Here is a 27,159-nt window from a genome sequence, read left to right as displayed (position 1 = left end):
CCAACGCCCCCCCGCTGCCCCCACCCCCCATCGCCCCCTACTGCTCCCATCCCAACCCCCCGCTGCCCCCATCATCCCCCCCCCCCCCCCGCTGCCCCATCCCATCCCCCATCCCACCACTGCTGTCCTCATCCCATCTCCCACCACCACCACCCCTGCCCTATCACCCCCTCTGCCCCCAACCCCCAACCCCCCGCTGCCCCCATCATCCCCCCCCCCGCTGCCCCATCCCATCTCCCATCCCACCAGCACCCCCGCCCATCCCCCACCCCACCGCCCCCCCCCCGCTGCCCCATCCCATCTCCCCACCAGCACCCCCGCCCATCCCCCACCCCACCGCCCCCCCCTCCCCCCGCTGCCCCATCCCATCTCCCATCCCACCAGCACCTCCGCCCATCCCCCACCCCACCGCCCTCCGCTGCCCCATCCCCCCACCCCCGCGGGCACCCAGGTCCCCCCCCACCCCCCACCCCCGTCTCCGCCTCGAGCTGGGCTCTGGCGGGGCGGGGGGAGGAGCCGGTGCAGGCCGCCCTCGCGCTCTCCTCTGCGGCGCTGTGGCCGTCGGCGGGGCAGCGGGACGGACAGACGGACGGGCGGGCGGGCGGGGGTCACGGGGGCGGCGTGCGGCCTGGGGCGGCGGCACGGGGGGCAGCGGGGTGCGCCCGAGGGCAGGGGACCCCGACCCGGGCCGCACGTCGGGCGCTCACGGGGCGGGCGGGGAAGTCGAGGCGGGGGGAGGGGGGGGGGGCGCGCACGGCCCGGCAGTCCCACCCTCGCACCCGGCAGTCCGAGGGAGGCGACTCTGTGCCTCTGCGGGGGACTTTAAAACGCAGCCACTAAAGGAGCCTCGGGGATCCCCGGGGGGCGCAGCGGTTTGGCGCCTGCCTTTGGCCCAAGGCGCGATCCTGGAGACCCGGGATCGAATCCCACGTCGGGCTCCCGGTGCATGGAGCCTGCTTCTCCCTCCGCCTGTGTCTCTGCCTCTCTCTCTCTCTCTCTCTGTGACTATCATAAATAAATAAAAAATTATAAAAAAAAAAAAAACTAAAGGAGCCCCGGGGTGACCCGAGTCGTTTCCACACCACCCTCCCCACCCTCCCCACCCTCCCCACCCCTCCCCACCCCACCCCACCCGGAGAAGCGCCTGCGCCTTGGTCCGCGCTGAGCCCTGGAGCCCCGCGGGCCGCCCCTGCCCTGGGCCCGCCCCGCCGGCCCGCGAGGCTCCCCGTGTGCGCCTTTGCAAAAATCACAAGCGGCGCGTCCGATTGCTTCCCTGTCTCCTCTGGAGCAGTTCCAGTTTGCCTTTTAACACTACTCCCTTGCCGGCACCCAACAAGTAACACCTCTCTTGGGTGTGATTGGCAGGAAAGAAAAAAAAACCGTAAATGCCGAAATTTGTTGCTTAGGGCATTTCCCTAAAATGCCCAGGAAGCAGAACCGATTGTGACTTGGAAGATGTTGGTGAAAGGGCTACACCGTGGCAGGTCAGAACCCAACAGGGCCGTGTTGCAAAAAGTGGGAAGGGAAACATGGAAAGGCCGACTCTGGCCGGAGAGAGCTTTGTGGGGTCCTCCCCACGCCCACAGCCCCCTAATAATTTCATAAAACACACTTCCAAGTCGCTGTGTTGCACAACCTCATTCGCTGTCACTCATCAATACTGCCCGGCCTTGTTGTTACACTGCGTGACTGCTAGGTGTGTGCCTTCCTGTAACTGGGACAGGCCATCAGCAAGCCGATTAATTTTAGAGATGCGGAACTGCTTCTAAAGAGACGGAATCTGCCTTCATCAAACTGGGATTTTTGAAAAGCTTTTCTGAAAGGTTAATTCGTCATTCTATGGAAGAAAGTGTCCCCTGGAGACCTCAAGCCTGAATGTGGGAGAGCAGGCCCCCAAGGATAAGGACAAGCCTCAAGGTTGTGAAAAATAATTTAGCAAACGCGATTCCGTGTGTATTTTACCACGTCCGCGTACTTAGCCAGACGCTGAATCACCGAGCGGAGGGGTTGTTTTTTAAATACAGTTGTCTGGAAAATATTGTGCAAAAGTTTGTAGGCTAACTTCCTAACAAGATGTGGGATAGCTTTTCATATGTAAAGTAGTTTATTTTAACGTCTCTTTTCAAACTCTCAAGCCTCCCGAGAATGAAGTGGGCTTTGATTTAGTCCCATTTCACAGAAAAACAATTCAAGGCAAAGGGAGCTGCCACCGGCCAATCTGGTTCAGGAGGCGGCAGCGAGCTGTGTGGCCTTCCCCAGCCCGGGGCACCCTGGGTGAGGAGGCCCACGCGGGGCAGGAAACCGGACACTTATGGCAGCTGCCAAGTGTCTGGGCAGGCGGGTGACAAAAGTGCTCACGGGGAGCTTCCTTCCAACGGGGGAAGGTGGTTCTCCACTTCAATGGACAATTGAAGAATCTGGCTTTAAAGGACAGGAAGGGACCTGGAGGAGCCAAGGGGATTACAATTCACCTTTGATGGGGCAGAAATCGGGGGGCAAGTGGGGTCGACTTCACTGCGCACTTGCAAAAGGGGAGGCTTTCCCCTCTTCAGTCTAATTAAAAGCCCTAGAAATTCAAGCACGACTGCACACTGCTGATGGGATGGGTCGCAAGTTCTAGAAAGTGGCCACTGTTTTTGCAGAGAAAGTGGGAATAACGGTAAGAGCAGCAGGCGGCCGAGGGGGAGCCGGCCCCGGTTCCCACTTCCAGTCCCCGCGGCCCCACGTCGGAGCCAGGCCCCCGGCGGTCGGAGGAGGCCAAACAGGAAGGGACGAGACCGAGGTCCTGGAGGGGGGGAGGGGAGGGAGGGGAGGGGAGGGGAGGGGAGGGGAGGGGAGGGGAGGGGAGGGAGGAGGGCGGCCGCCGAGCCCGCAGGTGGGAGCCGGGCCGCGGGGCCGCGCTGGGGTGTTCCAGGGCCACGCTCTGCTGCTGGGGCGCGGGGGGCGCGGGGCGGGGGAGCGGGACCGCGGCCTCGAGGCAGCACAAGCTGCTGGACCCCTGAGAGCCAGGCCAGGCCGCGAGGCCCCCCGCCCCCCAACAGCGCGGGAAGGTGCAGGTGTTGTCTGGAACCCGCCGCTGCGCCCGCACCGGGACGTCCGGACCCAGGGCGCGAACAGGGGCCTGCGCTTGGGGTGTCCATCGGCCCCGGAGCTTGCACATTCAGGGGAAGCTGTGCCCGCAGGGTGAGGCGGTGGAGGGGACCCCCCGCGGGGGCCGACCCCACGCCGTCTTGCACGGATGCACGGCCTCGCCCCCCCTTTCCCCGCGCCCGCTCCTCTCCCGCCACGGCCCGGGCCCCCCAGGTTCCCAGGTCTCCCGGTGGCTGTGGACTCCGGACTCCCCCAGGTCCCCAGGTGGTCGCGGGCCCCAGCCCCCTCCAAGTCCCCAGGTGGTCGCGGCCTCCGCCCTCCCCCAGGTCTCCAGGTGGCTGCAGACCCCAGCCCCCCTCCAGGTCCCCAGGTCCCCAGCTGGTCGCGGGCTCCGCCCCCCCAGGTCCTCAGGTGGCCGTGGACTCCGGGCTCCCCCAGGTCCCCAGGTGGCTGCAGACCCCGGCCCCCCCCAGGTCCCCAGGTCCCCAGGTGGTCGCGGGCTCCGCCCCCCCAGGTCCTCAGGTGGCCGTGGACTCCGGGCTCCCCCAGGTCCCCAGGTGCCCGCGGACCCCGCCCCCCAGTCTCCAGGTGTCCCCGGCCCCCAGCCCTGCTGCGCCCCGCTCCCCTCCCCCACCCTCTTGCAGAAGCCTCCTGGTCCCGGAGGCCTGGGGGGGCGCGGGGGGCAGGCCCGCGGGCAGGTCACTGCGCTCGGGGCTGCGGCGTCGGGGCCTCCGGATTAGTTCAGACGGGGCCGAGCTGTCACCCAGCGCCCCGCACGCTGCGGGATTCCGGGGAGGACCCACGGGCGGCCCCAGGGAGGTCCCTCGGCCGGGGCCGGGATGCGCCGCCGGGGTCCGGGTCCGGGTCCGGGTCCGGGGACGGTCCCTCCAAGCCCGCCGCTGCCCCCCCCCCGCCCCCCCGCGGCCCGCCACCTGCGCCGGGTCTCTAAGCCCGCCCGCCCTCGGAGCCGGCCCGGGAGCGAGGGAGGGGCGCAGCGCCGCGGGGCGGGGGGCCTGGGGGTGCAGGGTCCGGCCGCAGTGGCGCCCCCGCCCCGCCCCGCCCCGGGCCCTCGGAGCCGCCGACTCACCGCCCCGCGGCGCCAGCATCGCAGACCCGGGTCGCCCCGGCCGACAGGTGCGCTTGGTGCCCTCGGGCTCCGGCCGCCGCCTGCGTGGGGAGCTTGGGGGGGGCTCGGGGGCGGCAGGTGCACCCCCCGCGGCCGCGCTGTCCGGCCTCACCCTCCGCCCCACGCGGCGGCGCTTCTCGTCGTTTCCCGGGAGGTGAGGACGGACGGACGGACACGGACAGAACGTCAGACCCGCTCTAGCCTTCCCGGGTGTGTCAAGCAAAGAACTGCGCCGGGTTGAACGTAGTTTTTATTCTGACCGCGAAAGGGCTCAAACATCACCTGGGGACGCGGCGGAGACGTGGGAGGGCGCGGGGCGCGGGGCGGGGGGGCCTCCCCGCCTGCCCCCTCGGCCTCAGCGGGCCGCTCGGCTTCGGCGGCTTCACTTCAGGCGGCTCCTGAGCGAGCCGGAGACATGGGGTCGCTGGCGGCGCAGCTCCTCCGCCACCAGGTCCGGGTGCAGGTGCAGGGGGTGCAGGTGCAGGGGGCGCAGGCTGCAGGGGGTGCAGGTGCACGGGGTGCAGGTGCAGGGGGCGCAGGCTGCAAGGGGTGCAAGGGGTGCAGGTGCAGGGGGCCCAGGCTGCAGGGGGTGCAGGGGGTGCCGGCTGCAGGCAGGTGCAGGTGCAGGGGGCTCAGCTCCCAGGCCAGCGTCAGGGCGGTGGGAAGCAGAGTTGCCGCCTGCACCGGACAGCTGCCCTGGGGCTCCCCAGCCACGCTCTGGAGCCGATTTAACACGAAAATACTGTTCTGAGAACCGTAGCCTCACTCGGCTGCCGTGGAGCCCTGATAAGAAAGAAATAGTGGTGACCACGGAGGGCTCAAGGCAAACAAGGAACCCCCCCCAGGAAAGGGGGGCTCAAGGCGCTGAGCGGCGCCCACACACACACACCTAGCCCAGGACCCCGCCCCGCTGGGTCTGCAAAATTAGCAAAAAGTTTGCTCCAAACTGAAAGCCCGCTAGCAGCCTCAGATCGGAACTGTCGCCCCAGGGAGTACTGAGGTGCTGGGTTCACCTGTGTCTTCACTGCCTAACCCGAGGGGCTCCAGAGGCTCCTTCCTCGGCCCTGCAGACCCCCGGTGGGAGCCCACTCCAACCCCGCCTCCCTCACAGGCCACCAGAAATAACAAAAGACCAGACATAAAGACTGAGCAAAACTGTACAAGAATTTAGGAATGTTTTTTTCCTCCTCTAGGAGAAAGGTAAGTCGCTATTTATTAAACAGGAGGAAGTGCGGGCGCAGAGCACCTGGGGAGGGGGGACCCCGCTCAGAACAACCACCTTCTCCTCCCATGCAGCCCCGGCGGCTAACAGGAAGCAAAGGGAACGAACGAACGCGCACTGCTACCTCCTGATGAAGAGGCAAGGGTCGCGATGTTGGAGAGGCCGGAAGATCCTAAAAACAACCAGAGATAAATTAATGCGCTTGGCAGAAGTTCACATAAGTTATAATATTTTGCCATCCACCTTTTTATTCTTTAAAATTTCAGGATTAAAAAAATAATAATAAATAAATAAAATAAAACTTCAGCATTTTCTGGCTTATTAAGGAAAAAGAGATGAAAGATTGTGGATTACTTGGTAGTCGACGGCTCCATCCTACTGCCTTTTATTTCAGAGGGCAGCAGTCTTGACCCAAACCCTGCATCTGCTGGCGAGGGGGACGGAAATAAAAAGCCTGTGAAAACCATGCAGGTTCTGGAGCAATCAAGAACGCGGTTTAAGAAGCACCGAAATAAAAAAAATTAGGTTCTGTAGGCAAAGAAATGAGGACTTTGAATAATTTCAGAGGAGTCGAACTTTCTCCTCTTTGCTCAGGAGGTCCTCGCTCCGCGGCGGGCGAGCCGGTCTCTTCACATCGAGGGCTGCTGCGCTTTCCTCGGGGCGCTCACGCAGGGTGAACCGCACACAATCCCTCCCACGAGGATTTAAAGTGGGGCGAATAAACGCTGCCTGTCCGCGGTTGGGAAGGGGAGGGACACTTAAATCACCAGCTCTGGCCAAAAAGAGGGGATTATAAGATTCTGCAAAAAAATCCAGAGAACCCACAACAGAGTTTCTAGTTTGCGATTAACAAAATGAGCAAGGCCCGTCTGCATTCTCTTAATAAACGACTTTAAAGTGCTGAGCAGTGTCGGAAGCTTCCAGATTTGCCAGATATACTCTGCTTCCCTTGGTGGGCTTTTGTGGTGGTTGCTACCTTTCAAACGTGTTTGGGGAAAAAACCACAAAGTACTGGGCAGATTTGACAATTCGATGGAAGCCCTTCCTAAATATATTTCGCGACTTGTTTGGGGGTAACCCTTACTTAATTCAGACTTTTATCTTTAATTAACAGTGTGAGGTTCGGGTTCAAGCAGAAAATGCTCATCAACAAATGTTGGAATATCGAGACCTTGATTTATAAAAAAGCACCTCTTCAGTCTTTAGGATTAGCAGGCTCAGGTCTGACGTTTTAGAAGAGGGGCCTAATTGCTACTTTGCCATATTTGTGTTACTCAAGTGACACGTACTTCCAAACACTTGTCAAAGAGGCAAAGCCCGAGAAGGCCAGTGAAGGGCGCGCAGCGGAGCTGTTACCCGCGCGGAGCACCGTGGCCCTTGGCCAGGTCCGCCAAGGAGGCCCCCGTGGGGGGGGGCGAACCTGAAACCACCGCGGGCTCCTGCGCTGGGCGGGAAATCCGACCTGCCCCAAGGCCGCAATTACAGTCTTAGGGGACCCATCTGCCGCGGGACCCCCCCTCCCCCGGGCGTCCGCGCTCTTTGTCTGAGCAGGGGGGACTGGGGGGCGGACCTGGGGCCCCGACAGCAGAAGGAAGGGAGACGTCCCGCGTGGGCGCGCCCTGGGTCACCGGCCGCGGCCGACACCCGACGCCGCCGTCCTGTGGCACCTGCCGCCCGGCCAGGGTCCCCCCGCAGGCCACGCCAACCCACCCCGGGCCCCCCGAGGCCCCCCGAGCCCACCCCGAGGCCCTCCAGGCCCCCCGAGCCCACCTGAGGCCCCCCGAGGTCCCCGAGCCCACCTGAGGCCCCCCGAGGCCCCCCGCCCCAGGCCGGCCCCCCCAGACCACCCCAAGGCCCCCGGGCCCGCCCCGCGCAGCCCTCCCGCTGCCCTGACTTCCACGGGGACCCCCGCCCCGTCCCGGGCACCCCCCGCCCCCGGGAGCCCCCCAGTCCCCGGAGCCCGGGCCGAGCGACTCCGAGACTCACCTCCGGGTCCGGGTCCGGGTCCGGGTCCGGGTCCAGCCTCCCGCTGCGGCCCTGCCTGGCGCCCCCATCCCGGGCCGCCTGCCCCGCAGGGTCGCGGCCTCCCCGCCCGAGGATGCGGCCCGGAGCTGGCGGCCCAGGGCGCCCCGTCCCCGGCCTCACGTGCGCGCGGGCTCCCGGCGGGGCGTCGGGGCGGGGCGGGGCCGGGCGGGGGGCAGGGGCCGGGGGTCCCGCGGAGGCCGGGCGAGCCCCGTACCCCGGCGCCCGGGAGCAGGCGCGGCGGAGCGCGCGCGGGGCCGGTCACCTCCCGCGTGTCCCTCGACGGCCGGCGGAGGAGGGGCCGCGCCTGCGTCCGGGCCGCCCGCGCCGGGCCCCGCGCCCTCCCTCCGCGCACGCGGTGATGGCGGACGACGTCACCCGGAGCCGAGGGAGAGGATCGATCTCAGATGTGCTGCGGCCTTCAGAGCCGGGTGAGCAGATGGAGGATTAAGGGGACGGAGGGACCGGCGCGGGCCGGGGGCGGCGGGCGGGGGGCGGGGCGGGGCGCACGGGGAGGGGCGCACGGGGAGGGGCGCGCCGGGCGGGGAGGGGCGCACGGGGAGGGGCGCACGGGGAGGGGCGCACGGGGAGGGGCACGGGGCGGGGAGGGGCGCACGGGGCGGGGCGCGCGGCGGGGCGGGGCGCACGGGGAGGGGCGCACGGGGAGGGGCGCACGGGGAGGGGCACGGGGCGGGGAGGGGCGCACGGGGCGGGGCGCGCGGCGGGGCGGGGCGCACGGGGAGGGGCGGGGCGGGGGCGGGGCGGGGGCGGGGTGGGGGCGGGGCGTGGCCCGCGCCGGGGCGCCCCCGCCTCTCGGGGGCGGAGGAAGCTCTCCCGCCAATGGAAAGTGCTCGGCGGCCGCGGAGGAAAAAAAAAGTTTCCGCGGCGACTGTCGGGGGCGAACCTGCGACGCGCTAGAGCACCTCGCGCGCTCGGGAGCCGGCGGTCGGCGCGGTCCCGGCCGCCTCTGCAGCGCAGCCCCGTCGGCGCGGAGCGGCGGCTGCCGTCGGGCCCCGAGCGCGGGGCGCCCCGCGATGGGCCGGCGGGAGCCCGCGGGGCCGGGGCCCGGGCCCGGGCGGCGGCGGCGGCGGGCGGCAGGTGCGGCGGGCGCGGCGGGCGCGGCTCCGTGAGGCCGCGAGGCGCAGCGCGGCCCCCGCCCGGCCCCGCCATGGACGGCCGCCGGCCCGACGCGGCGGCGGGGATGCGCGCGGGCCCCGCGGGCGCCGCCAAGCCCTTGGCCTTCTCCATCGAGCGCATCATGGCGCGCACGCCCGAGCCCCGGGCCCTGCCCGCGCCGCCGCTGCTGCCCGCCGCGGCGCCCAAGCCGGACGCCAAGCCCCCGCTGCAGCTCGGCCCGCCCGTGCCCTGCATGATCCCCTTCGTGCCCGTGGCCTACGACGCGGGCCCCAAGGGCGCGCCCAGCGGCCCCGAGCCGCGCAAGGCCGGCCCCGAGGCCCCCGCCGCGCCCGCGCCCCCCGCGCCCCCCGCGCCCCCCGCGCTCCGCTGCGGCGACCTGCTGCACTGCGCGCTGAGCCTCAAGGGCGACCTGGCCCGCGACGCGCTGCCGCTGCCGCCCTACAGGCTGGTGCGGCCGCGCGTGGTCAACCACTCGTCGTTCCACGCCATGGGCGCGCTCTGCTACCTGAACCGCGGCGACGGCCCGTGCCCGCCCGCCGCCGGCCTCAACATCCACCCGGTGGCCTCCTACTTCCTGGGCTCCCCGCTGCACGCCCCGCCCAGGACCTACCTGGCCGAGAGGAACAAGCCGGGGGCCCCGGCGGCCGACAAGTTCCCCGCGGCGCTGGCCTTCAAGGACCTGTCGCAGGCCCAGCTGCAGCACTACGTGAAGGAGAGCGCGCAGCTGCTGTCGGAGAAGGTGGCCTTCAGGGCCGCCGAGCTCAGCCGCGCCTCGCCCCACGCCAAGCCCAAGGTCTTCACCTGCGAAGTGTGCGGCAAGGCAAGGAGCACGGGGCGCCCCTTCCCGCCTCCCTCCCTCCTCCTTCCTCCCTCTCTCCTCCTTCCTCCTTCCCGCCTTCCTTCCTCCATCCTTCCTCCCTTCCTTCCCTCCCTCCCGCCTTCCCTCCTTCCTTCCTTCCTCCCTCTCTCCTCCTTCCTCCTTCTCTCCTCGCTTCCCTCCTTCCCGCCTTCCTTTCTTCCTCTCCTTCCTTCCCTCCTTCCTTCCCTCCTTCCTTCCCTCCATCCTTCCTCCCATCTCTCCTTCCTTCCTCCCTTCTCTCCTCTCTTCCCTCCTTCCCGCCTTCCTTCCTCCCATCTCTCTTTTCTTCCTCCTTTCTCTCCTCTTTTCCCTCCTTCCCTCCATCCTTCCTCCCTTCTCTCCTCTCTTCCCTCCTTCCCTCCATCCTTCCTCCCTTCTCTCCTCTCTTCCCTCCTTCCTTCCTCCCGTCTCTCATTCCTTCCTCCTTTCTCTCTTCTCTTCCCTCCTTCCCTCCTTCCTTCCCTCCATCCTTCCTCCCTCCCTCCCTCCTTCCCTCCTTCCTTCCCTCCATCCTTCCTCCCTCCCTCCCGCCTTCCCTCCTTCCTTGCCTCCATCCTTCCTCCCTTCTCTCCTTCCTTCCTTTCCCCTCCTTCCTTCCTTCTTCCCTACCCTCCTTCCCTCCTTTCTCCCCTCTTTCCTTCCTTCCCTCCTTTCTTCACTCCTTCCTTCCTCTCTTCCGTTTTTCCTCCCTTTTCTCTCCTTCCTTCCTTTTCTCTCCTTCCTTCTTCCCTTCCCTCCTTCCTTCCTTTTTCCTCCTTCCTTGCTTCTTCCCTACTCTCCTTCCCTCCTTTCTTCCCTCTTTCCTTCCTTCCCCACTTCCCTCCTTCCCTTCTCTCCTTTCTTTTCCCTCCCTTTTTCCTTCTTCCTTTCCCTCCTTCCCTGCCTCTTTCCTTCCTTCCCTCCTCTCTTCCCTTCCTCCCTTCTCTCCTTCCTTTTCCTTCCTTTCCTTTCCTTTCCTTTTCCTTTCCCTTTTCCCCTTCCTTCCTTCCTTCCTTCCTTCCTTCCTTCCTTTCCTTTCCTTTCCTTTCCTTCCTTCCTGCCTTCCCTCCTTCCTGCCTTCCCTCCCTCCCTCCTTTCAAATTTCACTTTATTTTCTTATTGTTTGTATATGTTTGCTATAAGGTCACTTCCTGACGTGCCCCCCCCCCCCCCCCCCGCACCCCGCGCCCGTGCCGGTTTGGTTCCAAAGTGCTTGTCGGGCTAACTGTTCTCCTTGTCTTTAACTTTAAGGTCTTTAACGCACACTATAACTTAACCCGTCACATGCCAGTGCACACAGGAGCCAGACCCTTCGTTTGCAAAGTGTGTGGAAAGGGCTTCCGGCAGGCCAGCACCCTGTGCAGGCACAAGATCATCCACACCCAGGTGTGTTCGTCTGTCTCCATTTCACCCCGCTTCCTCCCAAACGGTCTGTAGAAAGACAGTGGCCGAACTCTCACTCTTCGTTCGTTCGGCGTGAGGTCTAGAATGTGCTAGCTGCTTGGGGGAGATGCCGGGGTTTTGCCTTTGTTCTGCTTAAACGCATGAGAGACCGCATGACTGTGAGTTTGCAGGACCCCACTTAATAACAAAATACCTTATACCTGCCCCGCTTTTCTTCCCTCCCTCTTAGGAAAAACCTCACAAATGTAACCAGTGCGGCAAAGCATTTAACAGAAGTTCCACTTTAAACACACATACCCGAATACACGCAGGCTACAAACCGTTTGTGTGTGAATTCTGTGGCAAAGGATTTCATCAAAAAGGTATAGAACCCAGGAGGCCCTGCTTCCACGAAAGTTCTAGTCTTTTCCAGATATTTTAGAAAACTGTTTTCTGAGGTGCAGCCAGTTACTGGCGCGTGTGTCGCTGTGCAGGCTCCTGCCGGGTTGCGATGAGTAGGGTCAGAGAGGCGCGGTAGAGACCCGGAGGGGGACCTCCTCGCGCTGGCTCTCCCCCTGGAAAGCTGGGTTAAGAACCCGCGTTAGAGCGCGGAGGAGCGGCCTCGGCTGAGGCCAGCGGCCGGCCAGCCTGGCGCGGCGCCCGCAGCAGCTCCTCCCTGCCGTCCCACCCTCGGCTCCTCTCTTCTCGAGCTCTTTTCCCATGTCCTCCCTGTCGCCCTGTCGTCTGTGTTGCAGGGAATTACAAAAACCACAAGCTGACCCACAGCGGGGAGAAGCAGTTCAAGTGCAATATCTGCAACAAGGCCTTCCACCAGGTTTACAACCTCACCTTCCACATGCACACTCACAACGACAAGAAGCCCTTCACCTGCCCCACGTGTGGCAAGGGCTTCTGCAGGAACTTTGACCTCAAGAAGCACGTCCGCAAGCTGCACGACAGCAGCCTGGGGCTGGCCCGCACCTCAGCCGGGGAGCCCGGCGCCAACCCCTCGTCCCCTCTGCAGCAGATGCCGCCCGCGACCCTGCCGCCGCCGCTGCCGCCGCTGCCGCCCCCTGGGCCCCTGCAGCCTGGCCTCCACCCGGCCCATCAGTGATCAAGGCCAAAGTCCCTTCCCAGCCCCTTTGGGGTCCCCACTACGGAGGCATCGGGGATAGAGCTGGTCCTGCCGGCCCCACCGCGTCTGCAGGCCCCAGGGCGTGTTGGGCCCCACGTGGTAGCGCCCAGACCAGACGGGAAGCCTCTGCATTTCCTGGCCTTTCCCCTCTTGCATGCACCTGCTACATGGTTTTGTGTATTATATCCTCTAGAGGCACTCACAATCATGAGAAAATTCGGGGTTTTGTTTCTGATTTTTCTTTTTTGATTTGGAAAGACTTCATCTCTGGTGGAGAGATGCTGTTTATTTGTTTTGTTTTGTTTTTTAAAACAAAATTCTACTGTATTTATTGAGATCTGTATTATCCTACCCGGGAATGCTGCACCGTTTTAATTTTATTGTTGTATATATTTCCATTGTGTTACCTGCCGTCTCCAGATGCCTGCCGATCGTTTATCATCATTTCCTCTTTCCCTGAGGTAACAAGACACGGTGTGTATGTTATATATACACGCGTAGGTGTGTGTGCCTGTAAAGGCACGTTCCGCATTCGTGAGTGCACACACACGTACACACTAGGGAAAGGGGGTTCGATATGGATGAATTTGAATTTTGGTTTTGATTCTTGCACGTGAAAATTGATTCATTGACTTGGAAATAAATACTTGGAACACGCTTATTTAATCAACAAGCTTCGGGGATCTTCGTATTCGGCTAGATCGGGGTCTGGCTCCCCCATCCCTCCCCAGTCCTTACAAGTTCCACCCTCGGTCAATAGCGCCTCCTGTCCCACCTGAAAGATTCGCGAAGAACGAATGATCGTCTCTTTAAGCCGCTAGGACTTTGCTAAAGTGCAGAGACAGGAGCTGTGGAGCCGGGGCTGGTCTCTGGCGCTGCAGCCACTGTATCGGGGTGAGTTGGGGTGAGTCGCTGTGGCTCGGTGCTCCCCTCTGCCTGATGCTCCCCCAGCCGGTGCTCCCCTTGGCTCGGTGCTCCCTGTGGCCCTGTGCCCCCTCGGCCTGGTGCTCCCTCGGCCCGGTGCTCCCCTCTGCCTGATGCTCCCCCAGCCGGGGCTCCCCTTGGCTCGGTGCTCCCGGTGCCCCCCGACCCGGTGCCCCCGGGCCGGCGGGTGGAGGCCGAGCGCGGCCGCGGGCCCTCGAGTGCGAACCGCTGCTCCCCTCGCGCCGCTCGCTGCTGCTGCCTGCAGGTCTCTCCTGTTTTCTTGCCAAAACAGTGAAACAACCGCTAAAGACTTTAATTAAGAGGGGTAATTAGTTCAGATTTATCAAAGCCGGGTTGTTACACTATTAGCTGCTCAGTAGAAGCTGCCAGACGGACTCGCCGCGCAGCCCCAGCCCGCCCCGGCCCCGGCCCCCGCGCCCCGGCCCCGCCCGGGGTCCCCGCGCCCCGCCCATCCCCCCGCCCGCCCCCCGCCCCGGTCCCCGCGCCCCAGCCCCGCCCATCCCCCCGCCCCCTCCTCCGGTCCCCGCGCCCCGACCTCGACCCCGCCCCGGGCCCCCTCCCCCCCCCCCGCCCTCCGCTGGCCCTCGCGCCCCCGTCCGGAGGGGAGCTGGGAGGCCGACCGTCGGGGTCCTCGTGCCCCCCCCCCGCCCGGCCTCCCCCGACTGCGGCGCCACCTCCCGGGCGCCGGGACCCACCGCGGGGGAAGCGCGGGCGCCGCGAGGGCGGGGAGGCCGCAGCCCCGGGTCAGGGAAGGTGGGGGGGGCGGGGGGGGCTCTCGAGGGTCCCCGCGGGGCGCGCCTGCTCCCTGAGCAACGCGGGGAGCCCGGGTCGTGCCAAAGGGCAGACCTCGGCCTCGGCCTGGCCCGACCTCACCTCCAGGAGGATTTGGACTCACTGCCCCCCCCCCCCGCCCCCCGCCCCCCGCCCCCGGCTGTGACTCGTCGACACCTTCAGGGGCCACGATCTCGCTGTGAAAAGCAGGTTGAACAGGGTGGAGGGAACCGGCCAAACCCCTGCAGCCCGACGCCCGTCGGCGTGGTGGGGGAGGGTGGGAGAGGGAGAGGGAGGGAGGGGGAGAGGGAGGGAGGGGGAGGAGGGAGGGAGGGGGAGAAGGGAGAGGGAGGGAGGGGAAAGGGGGAGAGGGAGGGAGGGGGAGGGAGGGAGAGGGAGGGAGAGAGGGAGGGAGAGAGAGAGGGGGAGAGGGGAGGGAGGGGGAGAAGGGAGAGGGAGGGAGGGGAAAGGGGGAAAGGGAGGGAGGGGGGAGGGAGGGAGAGAGGGAGGGAAAGGGAGGGAGAGAGGGAGGGAGAGGGAGGGAGAGAGGCAGGGAGAGGGAGGGAGAGAGGGAGGGAGAGGGAGGGAAGGAGGGGGAGGGAGAGAGAGGGAGAGGGAAGGAGGGGGAGGGAGAGAGGGAGGAGGAGGAGGGAGGGAGGGAGAGGGAGAGAGGGAGGGAGAGGGAGGGAGGGAGGGAGGGGAGCGAGCTTGTGGGCCTGATCCGACCCTCCACTGGGCCCGCGCGGCCCAAGGCAGGGGGAGCGGCGGCGGGTCTGCCGGAGGCTGGAGGAGCCCGAGGCGCTGCGCTCAGGCAGCAGAGGCCGCGGGAAATTCTCTAAAACCAGCAGCTCTCACGACAGCTCCTGGTCAGGAGGCGAATTGCCGGTGAACTGTGGTTTAGGGCAGCTGCTGGAGCTTCTGAACATCACGGAGCGGCCCCTTGAGGGCAGCAGGGCCCTAGCGATGGAGGGGGGGGGGCGGCAGGTCGAGCTGCTGCAGAGGGACGCTCGGGGGAAGGCCTTGGACCGGCCCCTCCGGGAGAGGGTAAAGGCTGAGCTCCCCTCCCCCGGCCGCCCTGCCCGCGTCCTGCTGCCCGAGTGTTGGTTCACTGGCAGGACAGGCCCCGGCAGGGAGGTAGGGAGCCCGGTCCCGTCCACCTGGGGCTGCGGGCAGACTCAGCGGCCAGCACCCAGGGACCTGCAGAGGAAACCGGCTGGTCCTCAGCTCTCTGCTCTCTCCGTGGGAAGTGCCGTGGGCGCCGGTGCAGCAGGGGCCCAAGGACCGGCTTTAGGAAGTGGCTCTCCTGAAGCTTCTGGACTGGTCAGCTTGGGAGATCAGAATATAACACAGAAGAACACTCTAAGTGGTTCCGACCGATTTTAACACAGAATGCGAGCGAGTCCTGATTTCCAAATCTCTCTTCCCCAAGCATGTCCTTTGTTCGGACTCAAAATTTTAGTTTGAGACCAAGTTTTTGTGCAAGATCAGAACTAAGGTGTCCATTTTTTGGACACTTTTTCTAGTAATGGATGAAAGCATTAGTTACTAGCAAAGGAGTTACTTGTCAGTGAAGTTTGAAAGTTTAGGAGGTTTTTGGTCTCTTTAAATAGAATTTTGCTCTTTTACAAATGTGGAAGAAATGAATCCAAAAGGTTTAATGGAGTCCTGACTCCCGGAATCTGTGCACCCCGCTGGATAGATGTCTCTGTTCTTAGACGTAGTTAGCAATGTCATAAATCATAATTTTGCTAGATTTGGTGACCATTCAAAGCATTGACTAAATTATAATTGTAATGGTCATGTTTTGTCTTTGTATTCACCTCCAAACAGACGATATAAAGTGTAAATTATCTCAAATTCAAAATTGGGGAAGAAACAAAAATGTTTTCTTCATCACTTTGTGAATGCTCGTAATGGGCAGATTTTTGTTACACTTCAAGTTCATGATTTTGAGGAATCATGATTTACTGCTACCCGACAGTACATGTTTTAAAAGCATGAAAATTAAACACAATTCTAAATTTCAATGGGTAAGAATATGAAGTGGTTGACTTGTCCGGAAAAACATTTTGGGCCAGATGAAACATTGCCTTTTTGCTCTGCTTTTGCCAAACCGCAAGATTTCTTCCACACAAGAAATGATATATTTCCATGGGGTTAATTAAAAAAAACAAAACAAAAAGAAACCATATTTGTAAGTAGAAGATATCTTATCATGAATTTCACAGTTTCTAGAAATCAACGCTTATGTTCATTCATTCCAGCTCCAGGGCATAGTAACAAAAAACAAATATTGCAAAGATAAATTAAGCAGCACACTGGGCATCTGCGTGTTCTCGGTGCTGAAGCAGTTGCCAGTTGAAGCCAGGGCAGGTCGTCCCACTCCAGGCGCAGAGAGGGGGGAGCCTGCTGCTCCATGACCCTGCCAGGCGGGCGGCCTCTGCTATTATTATATTTTTCTGCCTGCAGTGAGACACGTCGCTCCTAATGAACTTTAAGCAAAAGTGAGAATCCGTCATGCACTTGAAGGGGCACAAAGTCATTACAAATGCCCAAGTACCTTTGCTGTTCAAGTTTGAGGTGACACTGGTATCAAGTGAAGTCATATTCCTTCTGGTCTTGTGGAGATCGAGTTACTAAATAAAGATGAAATACAGTGACAATACCAGTCTCCAGGGCTAGTATTTTGCCGCCAAACAAACACATGTTGCTCATGGACACAGCAGTGGGAGTGGGGAGAGGAAAACCCCACATATCAGTTCTCTGTTGTTTTTTTTTTTTTTTTAAGATTTTGTTTATTGATTCCTGAGAGACCCAGAGAGAGAGGCAGAGACACAGGCAGAGGGAGAAGCGGGCTCCATGCAGGGAGCTCAATGCGGGACTCGATCCCGGGACCCTGGGGTCTCACCTTGGGCCCAAGGCGGAGGCTCCACTGCTGAGTCCCCTGGGGAGCCCCACGCATCAGTTCCTAAGTGGTGCTAGAAATCTACCACAAAATGAGGACCAGATCTCCAGTTTGATTTAACTCCGTCTTTCTTGATGACAACAATATAGACATTTTGTGTATAAATAATCTGAAGGTTCAGACCCCTCGGGTGCAGCTCCCTCCCTCACAGTAACAAACAAGCTGAGGCCTCTTGTTTTTGTTTTTTTGTTCTTTTTTTTTAAGTTGCTGAGGCCTTTTGATGGCTACCCCCCACCCCCAGAAGCTTGATTCTTCAGTTACACGTGAACCAAATCTGGAGTAGGTGACACATTCCAGAAGTAAAAAATTGTTTACACAAATCTCTGAATCAGATTTGCACCTTAAAAATTTCAGCAAAAAACTGAGTTTGGAATCAACCTCTACAGGACAACAAATGCAATTTCTTTGACAAGAAATAGGAAGGGAGAGGGGGAGAAAGAAGAGAAAGGGGAGGAGGAAGGGCAGAGCAAAAGGAGGAGGAGGAGGAGGGGACCAGGACAGGCAGGACAAGAAAGCCTGTCATTTAAAAGGGATTTTAAAAACAGAATAACTGGGAGGCCTGGAGGCTGAGCGGTTGAGCATCTGCTTGGGCCCCAGGTCGCGATCCTGTGATCCCGGTCCAGGGACTGATTCCTACATCGGGCTCCCCGCAGGGAGCCTGCTTCTCCCTCTGCCTGGCTCTCATGAATAGATAAATAAAATCTTAAAAAAAAAAAAAACAAAAACAAAAAACAGATTAACTGGGGCACCCGAGTGGCTCAGCCCAGTAAGGATTCAACTCTGGATTTCAGCTCAGGTCCTTATCTCAGGACAGTGAGATGGAGCCGCGTGCTGGGCTCAGACCCTGCTTACGGTTCACTCTCCTCTCCCTCAGTCCCTGCCCCCTGTTTTCTCTCCCTCTCTAAAAAATAAGAGAAGAAAGAAAGAAGAAAGAAAAGAAAGAGAGAGAGAGAGAGAGAGGAAGGCCAATTGCTACATGTGACTCTCCTTTCAATCTCCAATCAATCAAATGAACTGTAAAAATAAAAGTCACTCAGGAACACCTGGAAATTTGAACACTGAGTGTTTAATGAAATTAAGCAATTGTGTTGACTTTTTAAGATGTGAAAAAAGCGTTTTAGTTCTGTTTTTAAAATAGTGTTTTTGGAGCTCTGTCTTCAGCGTATTATCAAATATGTTTGGAATTTGGCCTGAAAGCAGTAGGAATGGGATGGTGACTGGGTGCGGGTGGGTGAGCAGCTGGCCGAATCCCAGGTCCCAGGTCCCAGGTCCACCCCAGATCCCAGGTCCCAGGTCCACTCCAGGTCCCAGGTCCCAGGCCCCACTCCAGATCCCATGTCCCAGATCCCAGGTCCCAGGTCCCACTCCAGGTCCCAGGTCCCAGATGTACTCCAGATCCCAGATCCCAGGTCCCAGGTCCCAGGTCCCAGGTCCCACTCCGGGCCCCAGGTCCCAGGTCCACTCCAGGTCCCAGGTCCCACTCCAGGTCCCAGGTCCCACTCCAGGTCCCAGGTCCCAGATGTACTCCAGATCCCAGATCCCAGGTCCCAGGTCCCAGGTCCCAGGTCCCACTCCGGGCCCCAGGTCCCAGGTCCACTCCAGGTCCCAGGTCCCACTCCAGGTCCCAGGTCCCAGATGTACTCCAGATCCCAGATCCCAGGTCCCAGGTCCCAGGTCCCAGGTCCCACTCCGGGCCCCAGGTCCCAGGTCCACTCCAGGTCCCAGGTCCCACTCCAGGTCCCAGGTCCCAGATGTACTCCAGATCCCAGGTCCCAGGTCCCAGGTCCACTCCAGGTCCCAGGTCCCAGGTTCCAGGCCCCACTCTAGATCCCATGTCCCAGGCCCAGGACCTCCAGGGCCCTGCCACTGAGCCTGCCCAGCTGGCCTGTTTCTCCCACGCATGGGGCAGCGCCTGGAGAAGAGGCCGCCTGGCCATGCAGAGTGGCTCCGAGGCCCAGAAAAGCCAGAACTCACACTCAGCACCCACCGATCATTCCACCGCTTTGCTCCCAGCACAACAGGCGCCAGCGGCCGTGGGCCCGGACGGGGGACTCGATGACTTCGGCTTCCCGGGCCCGGCCCTCTGGGGGGACGCAGGCCCACGGCGACGGTCAGCGGTGTGTGAGCCAGAAGGGCTGCCGCGGGTCCAGACCACAGGGCTGTCTCTGGAGCGGCCCGAACCCCAGGGGCCTGCTTGTTCTCATTCACTAGAGCTGTGGCTCCATTGGGGACACGGGTCTCCCAGAGGGCACTTGGCCCTGGCGGGGACCTCGGGGTGTCCGCGGCCCTGGAGCGGGTGCCCCGGCATCTACCGAGTGGGAGCCACTCGGTGTCCCAAGACGCTGTGCACTAGAGCGCGGAGACCTGTGCCCGCGACAGAGGATGACCCGGTCCCACATGTCCGGGTGCCAGGATGGAGCCTCTCATTCCCCAGGCAGGTGCTGAGCGGGTCAGGCCAGTGTCCCCACTCGGCGCCGTCCGGGTGCCCCCGGGCGCCGGCCTTCTCCCCCGCGGTGTCCACTAGGCCACTCCGCTCATTCAGTGGAAACCTCGCACCCACTCCACGGCCGGTTCCGGAGCATCCGTGTGTTCGCCTTCCACGGCGGCCTCTTCCTCCCCCCAGATTCCCCATCTATTTGCTCTCCCGGGGGCTGTAAGGGCTGTGTCCGCGTCCGGCTAACGCCAACACCTGTCACCTGGGGGATGTTTCTGTTGTTTATTCTCCAGATCATATGTCACATTTTTTTGCGTCTTTCTACCTGTATTGATGTTTTATCGTGGCTTAGATATGTAATTCGAGTTACCATATTGTTAACTTCTATATCCTTTAGCGCTGAGGACTTTATAAAGCAGGCGGTTACTCTGCTCCCGAGTCAGCGTGATCCTGTTGGGGCTCAGGGCTGGGTCGTGTTAGCAGGGTCTGTAGCAGCCACAGCTAAGGCGTAGTTTTTCTGGGGTCTCAGCGAGTCTCTCCACTCCTGCTGGTGGGAATTGCAACAACTCCCAGCACTGGCAAACCCCAACATCTCCGGTTGGCTCAGAGGGCCCCCGCTGTTCCCCACCAGGCTTCATAGAGTCCCTCTGTATGCATAGAGAGCTTGCTCTTCAGCCACAGACCCCAGGGGACCCCATGCATGTATCTGGAGCCCCCCGCTCTATGCAGGTCATAACCTACCCTATAGTTTCTAGCCACCTCAGCAGCCCCACCGTCTGGCATGTCTACACCAGGAGATGGTTGCTTTCCATTTGGACTCACTTCCTTGGGTCTGGGTTTGGAAAGAGTCTCCAGGGACCCCTGGGTGGCTCAGCGGTTTAGCCCCTGCCTTCAGCCCAGGGCGTGATCCTGGAGTCCTGGGATCGAGTCCCACGTCGGGCTCCCTGCATGGAGCCTGCTTCTCCCTCTGCCTGGGTCTCTGCCTCTCTCTCATTCTGTGTCTCTCATGAATAAATAAATAAAATCTTTTTTTTTTTTTTTTAAAGCAGAGTCTCCATTGCTAAAGGCAGAAGATGGAATACCTTGTGATTGAGGAGGTTGGGTATTTTTAGCTTGGAGGAAATGTAGTCTTTCATTTATATAATCATTTATCTTAAAAAGTTACAGGAGTAGTATGGGAAGTGGACCGACATCAGGACTGTCCGTAATCTCACACGAGTTGGCAGAAAATGTTGCACAATCCATGGTGCATCCTCACATGTGTTCATACAGCATCCGTGCATATATACTGTGGTTCAATTAAGCACAAAGGTTTTTTAAAGTGAGTCTAAAATAGAATATGAGAAATATATATGTAGTTAGAAGTAACTAAAATTAGTTAAAAGGATGAAAAGTACAATGGAAGAGAACGGAGAGTCTCTCAAAGAGGATCTAATGAAGTCCTGGAGGGGGGCAGTGGATATTTGAGAAGGCTTTCCCTTTTTTAAAAATTTAAATTACACTGTTTTATTTAAATTCAATGAACCAACATGTAGTACACCATCGGCTTCAGATGTAGAGTTCCATGATTTATCAGTTGCCTGTAACACCCAGGGCTCACCACGTCCGTCACGCGCCCTCCCTAGTGCCCGTCACCCAATTACCACCTCCCCTCCAGCGCCCCTCAGTTTGTCTCTCATGGATTTTCTCCCTCTCTGATGACGTCCCATTCAGTTTTTCTGAGGAAGTGGTTTCAGTGGGAGAATTTTTCCCGCCTTCTGGATCTTCCCTGTCTATAACCCAATCTTTTCTGCAAGAGACAAATCTTAGAGAGTAAGAGAAAATACAATTCAGAACAAAATCGTTCCCGTTCTACTTGGAGCCTCCCTGTTGACCTCTAGAATTTATGGTGAGAAAAGTCTTAAAACCTAGTCTTTTGCAAGAGACACACGATTTTTCTTCATTCCCAAGTGCACATTTAGTCCTTCTGGATATCTTGGAGGCAGTTTTAATATTCATCTCAAGCATACAAAAGATAAGGAATGTAATTATTTCTATAACACCTGTTTGGCTTGTGCCAAAGGTAAGTCGATCTTGGAGAATGACACTTGAATTGTGAAACTTTATCGGCGGCTGGTTCGGATTATAACTGTCGTCCGTTGACCAACTTCTGGAGTCACGGACATGTACCTTGGAAGGACATGAGTGCTCCTTCTTCTGCAAGAGGAGTAAAGAGCGCCTGAAGCCACTTGGTTTCACCCGGAAAGGACAGCAGTACACTTTGTAGCTTCTCTGCTCTCTACACAGCCTGAACTGCTAGAAACTCGAGTCTCACTATTCCTCAGGAAATCATGTCAATCCACTGTATTGATTATATCATGCTGACTGGCTTTGTTGAGCAGGAGATTGCAAGTCTATTAGAGGCCTTGCTAGGGCACAGGTGTGTCACAAGGTTAGTAACAAACCAGATGAAAATTCAGGGGCCTGTCATTTTAGTGACGGTTAAGAGGCCTGGAGGTGTGGGATATGTTGAGATAGCACCTCCAAAATGAAAATGTGGCTGTATCTCACACCTCCTGTCTTTACGAAAAATAGCACAACACGTGACGGTTTTGATTGTACAGTAACGTATACATCAGACATTGCTCCTTGGATGTATTTGCTGGGTGGCCTGAAAGCCTAAAAGTCTTAAGTGGAATCAAGAGCAAAATAGGTCTTCAGAGATGGTACAGCTGCGGTTCAAACAGCTATGCAACAAACTCAATAGTAATATCAACGTCAGTGGCAGATCCAAATGCTGCACAGATTCTCTGTCCAAGCTCAGTTGAAGAATCTCGGAGCATATCTTTAGGTTTTAGAACAAACTCGTATCTTCTTCAAATAATTATGCTTTATTTCAGAAAAATCTCTTGATTTGTACTGAGCCCTGGAGGAGATTTGGTGCCTGTCCATAGCTTTTTTTTATGTTTATTTTATTTTATGTTTTATTCCCAAATATCCAATAGCTTTAACACCCAGTCTGACACTGGTTATCGCTGGCCCACCATGCCACAGATTTGAGTTTGTGAAGCAGGTAACGGAATCGTTACCAAGAGAAGGTGGTAGATTTGAAAGTGGGCCTGATTAATTCCTAAAGGCATAAGTGAGTTGCAAGAGGAGAGGCCCAAGGCTTTCATGCCACTTGTATTTTAACCCACATTTGTGGCCTTTTGGGGGATATTCTTTATAATAATTGGCTGGGGGAAGAAATAATGAGCCCGGTTTAGAGATTGCTCTAAATGATATGCTGACATTAGTCAGAAGTGAAACCTGGAGCATTATAATCCCAAATAGAGGGACAAGTAAGGCAAATACTCCCTTGAGAAAGAACCTTTGAGCAGTATATCTTGGTTGTCCACTTGAAGGAGAGATGGCAAGAAGTATGGATATATGTTTATTCTCAATCGGTGGTGAATATTTTACCCCGATGGTCAAGGACTGAGAAGGAACATGATTGGAAAATGTATGAAAAGGAGATCTGGAAAAGAGATGTATGGATGGGCCTTTCTGAACAGCCCCACATCTGTGGATATTTCTGTCCTATATGATCGGAACAATCAACAACTGTGATGACACGTCCCTATCAGGTAGGCAAAGTACCTCTTTCCCCAGTCACCCCATACCCATACCTGCCTGCTGGGTTCATAAACAAAGTGGCCTTGATGACAAGGGTGAAAGCTACGTATGGGCTCAATGGACTTTCCTGCCACCAAGACCGTTGTGACTTTCATGGATGAACGACACCCTTGCCAATAGCAGGATCTAACGCAGAGCCTTTCGCATGGTGCTGTGGGACTAGCTGCCTACCTGGTGATACGCTGGTCACAGTGGATCTGTTCTTCGTGGCGGAGAGCATGTTGTCGTTGCTGGAGTAGACGTTTATCGTGTCTAGGGATTTCTCTGTCTTATACAGAGTGCTTTTTCCCAGCACCTCAGTCCATGGATTCTCTAAATTCCCCATTCCATGCCACATGAATATTTTAGACCAAGAAATGTTATAGCTAGAAAATGGGTCCTGTGAATATACAGTGAGTTTATAGAAGGTATTTATAATGAGCAAAATGGCTAAAACATTCAACACACATAATTGGCTAATAGTTTCCAACCTATATAAAGAAACTTGTAAGTCAAAAAGAAAAGACAAAACAAAACTAATAGAAAAACAGGCAAAAACTTGACAAGGAATTACAAAGGAGGAAACCAAAAGTGCTCTCATACGTGTGAAAAGATGCTTGCTTTATCTTCTTAGGAATCATCAAAGTGCAAGTTATCACCCCAATGAGATCCAGTTTCATACTTAACCAACTGGACAAATTAAAATGTTTACAATAGTAAGAGTAGTGACTACACAGGGCATCCGCAACACCCAGAGGCTCTCCATGGGGAGGGAACCCGGAATAGTTTTAGAAATCACTTTATTTTTTTATTTTTTGTTAAAGATTTATATTATTTATATATTCAGAGAGAGAGAGAGAGAGAGGCAGAGATACAGGCAGAGGGAGAAGCAGGCTCCTTGCAGGGAGCCCGACGTGGGACTCGATCCCGGGTCTCCAGGATCACACCCTGGGCTGCAGGCGGTGCTAAACCGCTGCACCACTGGGCTGCCCTAGAAACCACTTTAGAAGCCATGTTGGCACTAACAGCCGAATTTGTCTATTCACTTTTCCTATCGGCTAGAAATTCCTTCATTAGCTGTATAACTTAGAGAACTTGTGGTTCCCTATATGCCCATGGTACCAGGGCCGTGCAGGAACTAGGGTAAAAGACCTCATCATTGCACTGTTACAATCATAAAAAATTGGGAACAACTCACACGTCCATTAACAGGAGGATACACCCATTGTGGTGTGCCCCACACAATGGAATAGTGTGCAGCAGAGCGTAGACGGAGGACTGCCACGTGGAACGGCCCGGAGACATCTCAGGAACATACTTTGAGTGAATATGCAGGTTACTGAAGGGTGCACACTATGTGAATCCATTAATAAAAAAAATTTTTTTTTAATGATAGTCACACAGAGGGAGAGAGAGAGATTGAGAGAGGCAGAGACACAGGCAGAGGGAGAAGCAGGCTCCATGCACCGGGAGCCCGACGTGGGATTCGATCCTGGGTCTCCAGGATCGCACCCTGGGCCAAAGGCAGGCGCTAAACCGCTGCGCCACCCAGGGATCCCCATTAATAAAAAATTTTAAAAGCATTTGTGGTAAAACTACCAATAAAACTCAGAAATGAAGAACAAAAAAATTTAGAGTAACAGCTACCCACGAGCCAGAAGTAAGTGAAAGAGGTAGGAAGCACAGGGTCTTTTTGTTAAAATAGACTAAGAGTTAGGGTCTTTTTGTTAAAATAGACTATGTATACACCCATGCTTGTTATGATAAGTTCCTAACAGATTTTATAGCTATTATTTTCTATCTTAAAAAAAAAAAAGTTTACTGCACCTGGTGGCTCATTCGGTTAAGCGACCAACTCTTGATGTAGGGTCGGCTCAGGTCATGATGTCTAGGACCTGAGATTGAATCCTGCATCCAGCGTGGAGCCTGCTTAAGATTCTCTCTCCCTCTCCTTCTGCCTCTCCCCACTCCTCTCTCTCTCCCCCTCTCAAAAAAAACAAAAAAAAGTAAGTTTGGGAAAAAAACACTACATTTGGAACCTCTAGGATACACCTAAATCAGAAGGAAATTCAAGGCCTTATATATAGGATGTGGGTAGAATTATCTTCAAGATAATTTTTTTTAGATTTTATTTAAGTGATCTCTCCCCCGACGTGGGGCCCCCTCACCACCTGGAGATCAAGGGCACGGAGCGCCTCTCCGGCTCGGGCGCCGGGCACCCGGCTCTTAACCAACCACACCAAAGCAAACCAAGGTTTCACGGCCAGCGTCGGGGGAGGAGAAGAAATACCACCTGCCTGTGTGTGAACACGATATTCCTGGGCGGGTGTGCAAGGGACTGGTAAGCCCGGTTACCCCATCTGAGGACTGGCAGCTGCTGGGGGGAGGGTTCACCTGCGGCTCCACTAGCCACCGAGGGCCCAGGGCCGCGCTGGAGCGGGGCCTCCTTCCCACGGGGCTGCAGGAGGTTAACAATGGCCCCATCTTACCTCGGGCCGCCACGTGCGCCGCCTCCCTGCCTGTCACCACGCAGGCATTGCTCCTGTCCCATCACCACAAGGGGGTCCGGCCCAGTAAGGTATTTACAGGGGGAGAAACAATATGCACAGAACTTTTAGTGTAGTCCATTGTCGTAATTGTTTTATTTTACTAGTTAATTGTTATTAACCACTTACTGTGCCTAATTTAGAAATTAGACTTTATCACAGGTGTGTATCCAGAGGAGACATCCAAGGATCCATGGGGTTTGGTACGACCCCCTGTTCCAAGCACCCACTGGGGGGTCTCAGGACATGGGCCCTGAAGATGGGGGGGGGGTATGCCGTGTGTCCTTTTGAGCCACAAGTGAACCGCGTGCTCTCCTGAATCGTGCGTCAGTGTATGTGTGCAGCAGACCCCGCTACCCGCCTGCCTGTCGGTCATTTTCCTTCCTTCCCCGCTGAAGAGACCCGATTTGGTTCAGGTGTTCACAGTCCGACTGGTGAAGTCAGAATCTGACTTGTAACTTAGGTATATTTTGCTTAATTTATGCCAAGCATTGTGGTTTTTTTCCCCCGTCAGAGATTTGTTGAGAGTGAGCAGTGGGTATTGGTAAATATCGATTGGCTCTCAAAAAAAAGAAAAGAAAAGAAAAGAAAAGAAAAAGAAAAAGAAAAAGAAAAAGAAAAAGAAAAAGGAATAGAAAAGCAAGGAAAAAAAAAAAAGAAAAGCAAAGAAGAGGGATCCCTGGGTGGCACAGCGGTTTGGCGCCTGCCTTTGACCCAGGGCGCGATCCTGGAGACCCGGGATCGAATCCCACGTCGGGCTCCCGGTGCATGGAGCCTGCTTCTCCCTCTGCCTATGTCTCTGCCTCTCTCTCTCTCTCTCTCTCTCTCTGTGTGACTATAATAAATAAATAAAAAAATTAAAAAAATAATAAAATAAAAAAAAAAATCTGAAAAGCAAAGAAGAAAAGAGGCCAGAGGCGCCTGGTTGGCTTAGTGGGTTAAGCAGCTGCCTTCAGCTTGGGTCATGATCTCTGGGTCCTGGGATCCAGGCCCGGCTTGGGCTCCCTGCTCAGTGGGGAGTCTGCTTCTCCCTCTCCCTTTGCTCATGCTCTCTCTCTCTAATAGATGAAATCTTAAAAAAAAAAAATTCCTGATTTGTAGCATTCAACAATTTCCCTGGTGTAGATACTCCCACTGTGGCCGGTTCAAGCTACCATGCGACGTCAACTGGATCACAAAATTCCTGAAAATCTAACAGTTCCCTCTTGCAAGCGAGTACGAGCCAGCTACAACACACTCCTGACAGTGAACACCTGGTTGTTTCTGCCAATAAGAAATGAGGGAGATTATTCTGGAAATTATTTGGGGGAAAGCTTTCATTACTCATGAAAAGAGACTCAGAAGAACAGAACCATCCTTTTCCTTCTGGGGGCTTTTACAGCTTTTTATTGTGAAAAAACAATCAGCAAAGAGGAAAGGTTGTTATAGTAAAAGTACATACTCACCACCTAGAATCTCCTATTAATATTTTCCGGTAGTTGGTTTATCACATATCTACCCATCCTCTATAACTCCATTGATCTTACTTCTTTTTTTTTTTTTTTTAAAGCAGCCTTTTATTTATTTTTTTTAATTTTTTATTTATTTATTTATGATAGTCACAGAGAGAGAGAGAGAGGCAGAGACACAGGCGGAGGGAGAAGCAGGCTCCATGCACCGGGAGCCTGATGTGGGATTCGATCCCGGGTCTCCAGGATCGCGCCCTGGGCCAAAGGCAGGCGCCAAACCGCTGCGCCACCCAGGGATCCCTTGATCTTACTTCTTAATGCGCTTCCAGGGACGTTACAGATGTCGATACCCTTATCGCTAGACACTTCAGCATGTATCGCACTGACTAGAGTTCACTAGATGTTGATAGTTTTCTTCTTTTGAAATAAAATTCACAGATGAAATGTAAAAATCTGAAGTGATA

At 57.2% G+C, this 27,159-nt stretch overlaps 2 protein-coding genes across 2 annotated transcripts; one reads left to right on the top strand and one right to left on the bottom strand.

Moving 5' to 3' along the window:
• Window positions 1–4,448: 4,448 nt before the first annotated feature.
• Window positions 4,449–8,630, bottom strand: LOC112910609 (uncharacterized). Its single transcript, XM_072762725.1, has 4 exons — window positions 8,579–8,630; window positions 7,425–7,862; window positions 5,563–5,610; window positions 4,449–4,999 (listed from the first exon to the last, which is right to left on the bottom strand). Exons 1-4 carry the CDS (start codon window positions 8,628–8,630, stop codon window positions 4,599–4,601), a joined length of 939 nt encoding a protein of 312 aa, XP_072618826.1. The 3' UTR covers window positions 4,449–4,598.
• Window positions 8,605–12,626, top strand: FEZF1 (FEZ family zinc finger 1). Its single transcript, XM_025986809.2, has 4 exons — window positions 8,605–9,417; window positions 10,687–10,821; window positions 11,069–11,201; window positions 11,574–12,626. Exons 1-4 carry the CDS (start codon window positions 8,629–8,631, stop codon window positions 11,930–11,932), a joined length of 1,416 nt encoding a protein of 471 aa, XP_025842594.2. The 5' UTR covers window positions 8,605–8,628; the 3' UTR covers window positions 11,933–12,626.
• The last annotated feature ends 14,533 nt before the right edge of the window (window positions 12,627–27,159 follow it).

The sequence above is a fragment of the Vulpes vulpes genome, chromosome 7, assembly GCF_048418805.1.
Source record: "Vulpes vulpes isolate BD-2025 chromosome 7, VulVul3, whole genome shotgun sequence".
In the NCBI taxonomy this organism is placed as follows: Eukaryota; Metazoa; Chordata; class Mammalia; order Carnivora; family Canidae; genus Vulpes; species Vulpes vulpes.
The sequence above is the reverse complement of the archived record's forward strand: the minus strand, read 5'-3'. Positions and strand labels throughout refer to the sequence as shown.

What these genes read in the sequence shown, in the direction of transcription:
- FEZF1 (XM_025986809.2), top strand. Translation starts at nt 8,629, where the DNA reads ATGGACGGCCGCCGGCCCGACGCGGCGGCGGGGATGCGCGCGGGCCCC. An exon ending in CCTGCGAAGTGTGCGGCAAG is followed by an intron (nt 9,418 to 10,686) that starts GCAAGGAGCACG and finishes TTTAACTTTAAG; the next exon opens with GTCTTTAACGCACACTATAA. An exon ending in CAAAGGATTTCATCAAAAAG is followed by an intron (nt 11,202 to 11,573) that starts GTATAGAACCCA and finishes TCTGTGTTGCAG; the next exon opens with GGAATTACAAAAACCACAAG.
- LOC112910609 (XM_072762725.1), bottom strand. Translation starts at nt 8,630, where the DNA reads ATGGCGGGGCCGGGCGGGGGCCGCGCTGCGCCTCGCGGCCTCACGGAG. An exon ending in TCGCGGCCTCACGGAGCCGC is followed by an intron (nt 7,863 to 8,578) that starts GCCCGCCGCGCC and finishes AGCACATCTGAG; the next exon opens with ATCGATCCTCTCCCTCGGCT. An exon ending in CCTTGCCTCTTCATCAGGAG is followed by an intron (nt 5,000 to 5,562) that starts GTAGCAGTGCGC and finishes CTTTCTTATCAG; the next exon opens with GGCTCCACGGCAGCCGAGTG.